The sequence below is a fragment of the Hippopotamus amphibius genome, chromosome 1 (assembly GCF_030028045.1).
Source record: "Hippopotamus amphibius kiboko isolate mHipAmp2 chromosome 1, mHipAmp2.hap2, whole genome shotgun sequence".
NCBI lineage: Eukaryota > Metazoa > Chordata > Mammalia > Artiodactyla > Hippopotamidae > Hippopotamus > Hippopotamus amphibius.
Window position 1 is genome coordinate 132,012,706 of NC_080186.1, and position 12,109 is coordinate 132,024,814.

The window sequence follows — 12,109 nt, forward strand, 5'->3', positions numbered from 1 at the left end:
TAGAAAAGCACACACACACACACACACACACACACACACACACACACACACAAGAAGGCATATTTCTATAAAACATCTTAAGTGGATTGGGTCATGCAGTATGGTTAGACAGGTGATGCTAGAGGTGAAGTAAAGAGGAGAGTTAATAAGGAGTTCCTACAGTTTGCAGCATTATTATTGGCCCAATTTTACAGGTGAGGAAACTGAACTGTACAGAAGTTTAAGGTCATATAGCTAGTACAAGACAGAAGCCACGTTCTGTGGGGCCCTTAACTGCCACATTACTCTTTCCTGGGAATTTGTGTCTCCCTTCTAAGATAAAGGCAAGGTGGAGACTATCCATGGCTAAGAATTTCTCAATGAAATTCCTCTCCCCTTCTAGTCCCAACTCCTCAGTGCTCCTCAGAAAGCACTCATCGCTTGGGTGCCTACCATCTGTTTAACAGACATTGTGAAAGTCTTGGTTTCTGCAATTTCTAGAGCAAAATTTAGAACAAAGCAATCCCTTCGAAGATATCAGTATGCAGCTTCTTTCCTTCGGGGAAGTGATGAAGTGATGTCTGTCTGCCAATGTGAATACTTAGCTGAGAATGAGGAGACAGAAAGCTTTACGACACAGAACCTGAATAACAGAGCACTCTCCGAAAACTCATAAAGATGTCACTTGTATATAAGCTCTTTGAATGTTCATGAGTACCCAGGACAACGCTAATGTGTCAGTATAAATTTAATATAGCAGACTTCTACTTCTTAGCAGGCACTTCTGTGTTTTCATATAAGTATAGGGTTTTGTTTGTTTGTTAGACCTTCGTTTTAATCTGATTATCGAATACAAGGACCCAAATCTTTGTCTCCATTTTGGACTATTTCTGTGAGCTAGATTCCCACATGTGGGATAATCCTGAGTCAAAGGGTATGAACATTTCTAAGGCTCTTGATCTGCACCTCCAAATTGCTTTGCAAAAAGGTTGAACCAATTTACACTCCCACCAGCAGTGTATGAAAATATATTTAAATGCAAATTCCAAGCTGCAAAGAGTCTCTTTCCTAGGTATTTCACTTAAAAAATTTTTCTTGAATGCTAAGCAAAAGCTGACCCAGGATGTTAAAAAAAGAAATCTGATTATAAAAATGGAGCAGTAGTTAAAACAGCTCTTAGGCAGAAATAAGCTTTAGAAAGACCCAAGCAGGGTGATAAAAATTTTAAGCCATCATGGCAAGAAGCACAATTCTGAAGGGACCATTAACAATTTGGCTTAGACTGGAGTAGCAACCGCCAAGAATGTCGGGTGTGGTCAGTGTACCAAATTCTAGTTTAGAAAAAGCAGGGTATTTTATTTATTTACATTTCACTTTGTTCCAGAGGCGACTTGGGATACTTAAAGGGAGGATCTTGAGAAGTAGCATTGCGTCTGAATAACCAATCCCGTGAGAATGAAACCAACCCGCGTCCCCTGAACTACGGTCCACGCTTATCTCTCCCTGCACCGGATGCCTCGCCTCTGTAATCTGAGTTCAGTTTGCAACCACAATGACCGCCTCTACGTCTAATAATGGGGCACAGATTTTAGAGAGCAGGGGGGTGGGGCAGGCAAGGGGAAGCCTGGCCTCGGGATACCAACCCACTGAACTCTACACAAATCCAAAAGGTGCTGGGACTTCCATCTTCAGCAAGGAGCCCCCCTCCGCCAGTTACTCGGGAACCCGCTCGCGAGTCTTCCATCACTACTTCTCTGCGCGCCACCGCCTTCCGCCCGCGACCCGCTTCTGCCAGAAAGAGCTGACGCCCGAGGAATCGGGAACTCGATTTCTCCCTTTTCCACTTCTCCTTTCTCACATCTGCTTCTTCTTTCCCTGCTCCCTCTCCCTTCACCGACTTCCTCTCTTCCTCCCGTCTTCCCCTCTCGCTCCTCCACGCCCGCTTTCCACGCCCCGTCCCCGGGACCGACCCCCTTCCCTCCGGCTCAGCGGCCCCCTCCTCTTTCCTCGTCGCCTCCCCCCGCCTCCCCTTCCCTCTCCGCCCCTCCGCCCGCCCGCAGCCAATCAGCGCTCGGCCTCCCGCGGCCCCGCCTCCCCGGCGGTTCCGGGCGGGCCCGGAGGAGCCCAGGCCTCGGGTGCGGAGGGCGGCGCCGCGGGGCGGGGGCCGATGGGGCCTGGCGGACGCGCGGCGCCGGCGCGGGGCTCGGCTGGACGCTGGTGTGCGGGGCTGTGAGGGGGTGAGGCGGGCGCCGCGGCGCGCCCGGGATGGGCCAGCCCCGGCCTGGCGGGGCCGAGCCGGAGGCGAGGGCGGCGCGCGGGCCCGGCCTGCCGGGCGGGCGGCCCGGGGGCTGAGGTAGAAGTGGGCGCGGAGGAAGGGGCCGAGCCAAGGCGGTGGGTGGAGCGGCGAGGGGGGCGGAGGCTGGGCCGCGGCGGGCGAGCGGAGCGGAGCGGCGCGCCTGTCCTGAGCTCGGCTGCGGCGGCGGCGGCGGCGCCTGAGGAGGCGGAGGCGGCGGCGGCGGCGGGCCCGGACGAGCGCCCGGAGGTGGCGGACGCGGCGCCGGGGGCCCCCATGGGCGGGTGTGTGGGCGCCCAGCACGACTCCTCGGGCAGCCTCAACGAGAACTCGGAGGGCACCGGAGGTAGGTGAGCGCCAGGGGGCAGCCTCGGCCCCCCATTGTTCCCGGCCAGGCCCGGCCACCTGTCCCGGCCCCTGCGGGCCGCGCGGCCGGGGCCCCCGCGCCCCTTTGTCACTCCCTGCTCCACGTCGCTCCCCGCGCTCCGCTTCCGGCCGGCCGCCGGGTCGCCCGCTCTTCTCCCTGGCCCTCGAGAAAAGCCCTCCGCGCCGCGGGGATGTTGCCCTCGGCCTCTCGGCTCCCCCCACCTGGGCTCGGGAAACTCGGACCAGAAACTGCCTCTGGCCACCTCACTCCCTCTCCAGCGCGTTTAATTATTCAGGAGCAGGATGGCGGCGCTGGGGTTGCGGAGAAGCGAATTGATGGGGGTGGGGGGTGGGGAGGGGAGCCGTGCTGCCTTCCCTCCGACGGGCCCCGCCACATCTCTCCGCGCCCGTCCTCGTTCAGCAGAGTTGGCTGGTCTCAGCTTTCCTGAGTTTCAGATGACAGCTGCCCTGGTTGGTTCCAGTTTGGCCATTTAAACCTGCAAGTTTCTGGAGCTCGGCTGGGGAAGTCTCAAGTGGCCACAGGCATTATTTTAACGAGGGGTGGGGAAACAGTCTTCCCAAGTTAAACGTGGCTTCTTGCTGCAGCCTGGGGGTGTTGTTGGGCCAGTAGGCTGTCGGGGTGGGCTAGTCAAATTCCTGTTCGTCTTACGTAAAGGAAAATATGTAGGATAAAAGGACAAATGCCTGAGAATCCGTTACCCCAGCCGGGTCAGTACTTTTAAAAGTTTTTGTAACACGAAACGCACTTCTTTTTTATCGTAAATAGCAGTTTGCTGAGGAGAGAGATTTTAATTCAGTCGGTGTTGTAGTATGGCAGAAGAATAATACAGTTAGCTCTACTTGTAGTTAAATTACCTCTTGCTGAGTCCGTTCTGTAGGTTGTGTGGAGGACAGAATGTTTTAAAGAAGAAACAGCTTTTAGAAATAGCAAAGATGACAGTGTTGGTTTTGTTCCAACCTTATGTTAGATGTCTCAAAATGTGGGGCGTAAGTTCCTAAACTAAATCGTTTGGGGATGGGTGGGTTTACAACTTTTTCTTAACATGCTAGCATTTAGGCCAGTTGCTTGCCTGTCACTAAGCTCCATCTATAAACCTTGTACACCTAACTTTTGGCTGATGAATGTCCTGAATTACATGATGTTTAGCCATGCTGCTTCATTAAAATATATGGGCATCCTGTATGACTAAGTTCTGGGTAAATAGTTTGAGAGCTCAGCGAACCGTGTCTTGAAAAAAATCGTCCATGAAAACGGTACTTAATAGTGCATTTCAAGTCATAGCATAATTACTCGGTGGCACATTAGCAGTGAGAGTTGCCCTGAAAACAAAGCAGGAGGGTAAAAAGGGCATAATTTAAAACAGCCTTAACTTAAGATCAAATTGGGGGTCAAATGATTGGGGGTGAGGTAATCATTAATGGTACAGAACTATAGGTAGTGTTACGTTTTAGTATATACAGGTAGTGTGCTTGTTATAGGTAATGTTTAGTTTTAATTAAATTTTTTTCACACTTATTTTAGTATTCTAATTCAGCATTTTTCTCTTGTTGGTAATGCACTTGAACCATTTTATGGTTTTATGGCCTTTTGGTTGTGTGACTTATGACCAGCCAGGCATTATTAGCATGGGCTTTTAAAAGCAAGAAGCATTAGCTTTTGGTAATTTATTACCAGTGGTATCTAGTTAGATAACTGTAGTATTAATTTGACAGCTGAGTTCTCTGGATCTTAAGCTATTCTTTACCCTTTTTTTTGGCACACGGGCTTAGTTGCTCCGCAGCATGTGGGATCTTCCTGGAGCTGGGATCGAACCCATGACCTCTGCATTGGCAGGCGGATTCTTAACCACTGAGCCACCTAGGAAGCTGCGTTCTTTACCTTTTTGAAAGAAAGTTTAAAAGAACATCAATCACCAAACCTCTTTATTTTCTTCTGGAGAGAAGGCCTGACTCTGAAGTAACTGGGGTGAAGGAATGAGCTGTGTGGGATAAAAGGGTTATTTCTGGAATTTAATTATGGAGGCCTTTATCCGTCGTTATTGTCATGATAGTTAAAGAGTTAATTGTGGTTTAAAGGAATTAGCTCAGGTGAGTGTTTCAGGTTAACGTGTTACATAGTTTCTCACTCATGGTAGATTTTTGTTGGGAAGGGAAAGACTTTTTCCTAAGGGTGTTGGCACAGATTCTTCAATTTTTTAGATGTACGATAGTGGTTAGTAGTTTTAATCTGGACATATTGAGCTGTGAAAATTTTTTTTTTATCAACCTGGGGTAAATACAGTTTTCCAGTGCTTTTCATGACAGATTTAAGATTTTCATGACAGATTTAATTACATCCACAGTGTTGTGCAAACATCACTGTTTTAGAATGGCTTCACTTTCTGTATATCAGCAGACTCAGTAAAATGACTTTTTTTTTAAAAAGTGTTTTGACATACTGTACTTTCCCTTTCCCTCCGAATCTAAGCCTCTTAAGTATGCAAATAATTGTGTGTATATTGAGAAAAACTTTTAGGTGGAATACTTCTTTGAAGAAATTTGGGAAATTTTTGTAAAAGTTTATAGAATATGGAAATGGCTTAATTCATGTTATGAGATTTGTATTATCTGTTTTGGATCAATTGCTGTATCTTCTGTCCTAAAATTCTTGCCTAGAATTCAGTTTTTGAGTTTCAGCTACTTCGACCATTTTTTAAATGCCTAATTTTAATCAAGAAGGGTATATTATAGAAGTTATGCAAGATTATTTAATAGTTCTCTCCAAACTTCCACACTCCTAGAATCACCAATTGTTTTGACATTTTTAGGCAGCATATTTTGTATGCTTCTCCACCTTATTATGATGACATTGTGATGCTGAGGCTGGCACTTGGGTCCTCTAGACAAGGCTGTAGCCCATGGTATTTGCTAGGTAATTAAATCTCTGATGATTTTTAAAAATAAGAAATATGTGGGAAAAAAACAACAAAATGAAATTCATTGAAGACAGCCAGTTACCTTCTTTTCATATTTTAATCATTTCTTTAAATGAAAATAGTGATGTACAGAGTAGGTTCTCACTTTCTGGGTGTGTGATTTAGTCTCTGCCTTCGGTGATATCCCAAGGTTACTGACCCAGGTGGTCACCAGTTTCCAGGTTTACAGGAGGATCATTCTGAATGCTGAACATTGACTTCTTTATTTAAGAGTGTCTTGAGAATATCATGGAATTCTTTCGGATGTCCATTTATAGCAGCCTTAACACCTACTTGATGAGAACAATGGTTTTTGAGTAATAACAGCTACCATTTATCCAGTATTTATTATGTGACAGGTACTGTGATTATGTTCTCATTTAGTCTTCAACAACTCTGGGAGGTGGATAGTATCTCTATTTTATAGATGGATTGAAGCTGGGAGAAATTAAATAACTTGCTTAACATAACACAGCAGAGCTTAAGCTCAGGGCTGTAGTAAAGAATGCTAGTTTTTTTCTTTTTTTCTAGTTTTATTTTTAAAAAATTTTAGTAAAATACATTAAAACTCGCCACTTTAACCACTTTTAAGTGTACAATTCAGTGGCATTAATTATATTCACAAAGTGCAACCATCGTCACTGTATTTCCAAAGATTTTCGTGACTTCCAAAAATCTGATTTCCAAACAGACTCTGGATCCATTAAGCAATATCTTTGCTCCCTTCTCCTCCCGACCCCTGGTAACTGCTGATTTGTTTTGCCTCTGAGTTTGCCTATTCTAGATATTTCGTATAAATAGAATCATACAATATTTATTGTTTTGTTGGTGGTATATTTCACTTCCATGCCGTCCAGGTGTATCCTATTGTAGCAAGTATCAACACAATCCTTTTTATAGCTAAATAATATTTCATTGTATATATATACTACACTTTGATTATCCCTTCATCCCTCGATGATATTTGTATTGTCTCCACTTGTTGGCTGTTGTGAATAATACAGCTATGAACTTTGGTGTACACATAGCTGAGTCCCTGTTTTCAGTGCTTTTGGATATATTATCAATACCGAGGAGAACCTAGGAATTGATAGGTCATATGGTAATTCTATATGAGGAACTGCCAAACTTTCCCACAGTGGCTGCACCATTGTACATTCCTGCTAGCAGCATACAGGGGTTCCAGTTTCTCCACATTTTCACCAACATTTGTTTCCTGTTTTAAAAATTGTAGCCTTTCCAGTGGGTGTGAAGTGAGTGGTATCTCATTGTGGTTTTGGCTTGCATTTTTCAATGGCTAGTGATGTTAATGTGCTCATTTGGCATTTGAATATCTTCTTTTAACAGATAGAAATGTCTCTTTAAGTCCTTTGCCTATTTTTTAATTGGGTTGGTTGGGGTTTTATTTTTGTTGAGTTGTAGGAGTTCTTTGTGTATTCTGTATATTAAACCCTTATCAAGATACATGACTTGCAAATATTTTCTCCCATTCTGTAAGTTGTCTTTTCACTCTGTTGATGGTGTCTTTTGATGCACAAAAGTTTAATGAAGTCCAGTATATCTATTTTTCCCTTTGTTGCCTGTGCTTATAGTTTCAGTTTCAAATATGTATTTAATCCTTCACTGATGGAGAAAAAATAAATCTATAACCAGTAATTCACAAATCTTATAACTAACATTTGCTTTCTTAACTATGAACAGAAAGCTGTTTTAAGCTTATTTCCTCTGTCAGATCTGGTTAAAAGGTTGATTTGCAGTGAAGTGGTTTTTAAAGACTTGACAGAGGTAATCCATAAGCCCACTTCAACTTCTTAATCAAGAGGTGATTGTTGTATGTTCTGGGGAAGCATTTTACAATCAACAAGCATTGAGTATCCACAATATGCCCAACTTTGTATTGGTTGCTGCTGTTCCAAAAAAAGGAATCATTATCCTATTTCTTGAGTATGTCAGAATCCTTTTTCAGGAAAGCATAAGAAAATATGCACACATGAAGCAACTGTAAAACACTTACTTAAACAGATGAAAATACGATTGAATAAATTGTGCATGTGCTGAGGGGATAAAGGAAAACAAAGTGACCTCAGCTGCTCAAAGGTGTGGTGCCTTAACCAGCAGCATTGGCATCACATGGGAGCATGTTAGAAATGCAGAATCTCAGGCCCTAGCCCTAAACTGTTGAATTAGAAGCTGCATTTTAACAGGATTCTCAGATGATTCCCATGCACGTTCAAGTTCGAGAAGCATTGATATAGGATTGCTTACAGTGGGAAGGGACTGGAGTGAGGAACCCATTAGGGGAGAAAAAACGGCAAGAGTTGGTGATTTATTGGATGTAGGGATGGATACCGAAGAGAAAAGAAAATAATCCCATGTTTGTAAACGTGGGTAACCAAGAATATTGAGGTGGCTTGGCAGGTTTTGGGGAGTAAGAAAGCTGTCTGGGGAAAGCAGCCTTTCACTATGTTAAGGTTTAGTTGACAGGAATTTTTAAGTTGAGACATCATTTAGGGTGGTGCAGAAGTTTAGATATGGAACTCCTAAATGTTCAGGCTTATGAATGTGGATTTTGGAATCAGCCGGGGAGATTGGCTGAAGGTATAAAAGTGAATAACTGCAATAAATAAGTGAAAAGAGGAGGAAAGTACTAAGAATTGAGTCATGAAAATTTACTCAAAAGGTAGAGAAATGAGAATTACCTCTCAGGACCTGACCATAGTAGGTGCTTAGTATACTGAATTTTGTTGAATTATTGGGAAACAGGAAAACAGGTCTGCCTCTGAAACTGATAGATCTGATTCTATTTGAACTTTTCGTTCTAGTGTGGTGGATGCAGAAATTCTAGTTGTAGTTTGGTACTCATATCCTAATACAAGATGGACTTCTTGGGCATCCAAAGACTATACCAACAGCCCTTTTGAGGTTGGTGTACTTCAGAATAGACACATCGTCTACAAGACATCATCAAGAATATCACGCAGATCTATTCCTTGTGTATTTTCAATGTCCCACATATTACTTATACACAACCTAAGTTGTCAATAAACAACCTAAGTTAGATGTAACTTAGGTTGTTTATTGACCCTTTTGCTTCTACTCTTAGAGCTGTGCCTATAGTAAAAAAATGAAGCAAATTGAACATGACTAGGACTAAAGATTAAGCCTCTTCCGTTTATCCCTAGTGTGACAGTAGAAGTAAAAATCTTTCCTGTTTCTTGGGGTTGCTGAGCTCTGGGGCGTTATGAGAGGGATGCATAAAATTTCATGCCAGTTGGAGAGAGATATGCTGTGGAACAGGAGGTATTGGCGTGACGTGCAGCAGAGTGGGGCTGACTTTACTAGGAGGAGTGCAGTTGTGTGGAAGGGACCAAAAGGAAAGTATGCATCAAGAAAAAGTAGGTTGGAAATACAGTACTGCAGGTGGGTGGGTAGGTCCAGTAGGTATGACAACTGAGATTAGGCCAGGGAAGCTACAGTTGGAAAATACTGCCATATGGGGCAGGCTGAAGCCTCTTTGAGAAAAGATTTAAGCACTCCAGTTTCCACTAAAAACTGACATGGCATGTTATAGCCCCTGCCTCATCAGCTACCTTCCACTGGGCTAGTCCCACTCGTTTTCAGTTTTCTACTAAGTAGAGGGTTGAAATTTTTTTCCCGGTCAAGGTTATCTTGGAATCTGTGTTGGAAAGACATTTTGAAAGAAGAGTCTCATTATGGATATTAAATGGACTGTCTTTTTCACCTCTGATTTTATATTTTGGAATCAGTTACTAGTGTTAACATAGTAAGGACAGAAGATTTAAGCCAATGCAAAGCTTTGGCAGCACCTTGCTGTAGAACGGTACCCAGGTGACTCTTCTAGTGAGAGTGATTGAGTGTTAATAACAGTAATAAGGAACTTCTGCCTTTATGTTAATGAATTAGTTATCTCCCTTGTGGTTTTTGACCAAAACACATTGTTCTCTTGTTGCAAGAAAGCGTTAGGTTGATTTTGGTAAGCAACATGATCATAGTAATTGGGCATGATGATCAATTTGCTGATTTAGTGACTCTCTCATTTCTCCTTACTGCAGACCACCCGAATGGTTTATCTTCATTTGGTGGACCACTGCACCTGATTCTTCCCGCCGCCCCTCACGGTCCCTACCCAGCTTTCTGCTTCTGTTTGTCGGGCAGTACTAGGCTACCAGCAAGCTCCTCATGATTCCCTGGTAGTTCAAGGACCATAGGTTGAGACTTTACTAACGTGTATGTACTTAAAGATGCATGTGGGTTGGCCAAGAACAATCAAGCATGTATTCATCTTACATCAGCTACTTTGACTTGCAGGCAGCAAGAATCAAGCTTGGTTTTGAATATACTCCATACATTGAGCTGAGACGTTAAATATCGCTGAGTATACACTGGGTATTGTAATGCCATATTTCTGCATGTTTGCAGTAAAACTTTTACAAATTTCCATTATAGCTCTGTTTTTAGAAATGAAAGTTCTGTTAAAGGTATCTGTCTAAGAAAAAGATATTTACATGTGAGGTAATTTTATATGAATTTTACTTGAGTGTGAAGTCTTAATGATATACATTTGCTCAAGACTAATAAGTAATGAATTAATGACTTTTGGACTTTTTATTTATTTGTTTTTAAAAATTTTTGGTTGTGTTTGGTCTTCGTTGCTGTGCATGGGTTTTCTCTAGTTGCCACGAGTGGGGACTACTCTTGGTCGTGGTGTGGTGGCTTCTCTTGTTGGTTTTTTTTGTTTTTGTTTTTATTATTTATTTATTTATTCTTGGCTGCGTTGGGTCTTCATTGCTGTGCACGGGCTTTCTCTAGTTGTGGCAAGAGACGGCTACTCTTTGTTGAGGTGTGTGAGTTTCTCATTGCGGTGGCTTCTCTTTTTGTGGAGCACGGGCTCTAGGCATGCGGGCTTCGGTAGTTGTGGCTCGTGGACTCTAGAATGCAGACTCAGTAGTTGTGATGCACAGGCTTAGTTGCTCCGAGGCATGTGGGAACTTCTGGCCTAGGGATTGGACCTGTGTCCCCTGCATAGGCAGGCAGATTCTTAACCACTGCACCACCAGGGAAGTCCCTGGGCTTTTCTATTTTAAGTTTTACCCTCACAAGAAACCCTTCAGATAATTTTTTGCATTTATTATAATTGGCTTGTAGGTATAAGCAGGGTCAGATTGCTTTTTTGCATTTATTCAGATAGTTTCCATGCTTTGGGGCTGTGTGACAAGAGTATCAAAGGGGCAGAGTAACAAATACTCCAAGTCATTCAAGTTATGAAGCTGCTTCATAATAAACTATCACTTTCAACTCAGGGCAAACACTTTATTTTTTATGTTCTTCCTGAAACTTTAAAAAATAGACAGCTTCTATTATTTCTGATTGCCAGCACTTGAAGCTAACTATAAGTAGAGATGTAAATAAGACTTGCTCTGTGAAATCAGGTAGCTTATGGTCTGATGAAGAAATAGTACGTTTAAATAATTAGGAAAAGTTTAAAAAGTCCCTACAGCAATGAAAAAAGTATTATGGAAGTTCAAGAAGTAGTGGGGAGCAGTGTCAGAAAGCTTCATTGAAGAAGTGGTATAAGAAGTTGGTCTTGAAAGAGTAGATGAAGAAAAGGCAGAAGGGCATTCTGTGTGCAGAGGAAATTAATTGTATAGAAATATGAAAAATGTGGCATTTTGGGGGACTGGCCAGAAGCTTGTGGAGGGGACGGTGAAACGTGAAGTTATTAGGTTATGTTGTCAGATTTTGGAAGAGGCATAACTGCTATAATCAATAGACAAAGTTGTGAGACAGTATTATAGGTGATACTAGTTAAGTGGTTGAAAATTTTATTTACTTTTTGTTTTTTGGGCATCTAATGAACTAATTCCCATTTAATGCTGCATTCTGAGGTTATTTTATGCAAATTTCTGATGTACTAGGTTGTTATAGTCTTTAACAGTTTTTTTGTAGTTGTAATGGGATTGTTACATACCGAACATAGAAAATGTGTTTAACTTTTTTACATACATATGTATGTGTTCGTCCCAGATCAGTTGTTGTCTCTTGGGTTCCAATTTTCTGACATACGTGAAGAGTTTGGACTAAGATTCTGCAGATGTGACTGAATTTTAATCTCTGTTGAGAAAAGGCCTGCGTTAGCTGTGGTACTTTGGGCTCAGTTTCTTCTGAAGAAAAAAAAAATGTTGAAAAACAGAGCTGATTAGTGGATTAGATCGTCTCTATCAAGATTTGTAATTCTTTTTAAAACATTTTCAGTGACAGTTTTCAAACGTTGAAAAGTTGGAAGACTCTAGTACAAACACTTGAATACCCATCACTTAAACAAGTTTGTGTTTGTGTGTGCATACATTTGCTTAACTGTTTGAAAGTGAGTACACACATCACAATACTTCAACATGCGTCTTTAAAAAATAAAGCTCTTCTCCTACATAACAATACCATTATCACCCCAAGAAGGTTAACTGTTATTCCCTAAGAT

General features: G+C 42.6%; 2 protein-coding genes across 2 annotated transcripts in view; both read left to right on the plus strand.

Moving 5' to 3' along the window:
• SH3PXD2B (SH3 and PX domains 2B) overlaps positions 1–12,109 on the plus strand; it is a 177,039-nt gene that overhangs the window by 134,251 nt on the left and 30,679 nt on the right. The gene's annotated exons all lie outside the window — the stretch shown is intronic.
• The window catches only part of UBTD2 (ubiquitin domain containing 2), a 57,561-nt gene continuing 47,560 nt past the window's right edge, over positions 2,109–12,109 (plus strand). The window contains exon 1 of the mRNA XM_057729086.1: positions 2,109–2,618. Coding sequence (XP_057585069.1) covers positions 2,549–2,618 — 70 coding nt within the window. The 5' untranslated portion in view covers positions 2,109–2,548. The remainder of the gene's footprint in view (positions 2,619–12,109) is intronic.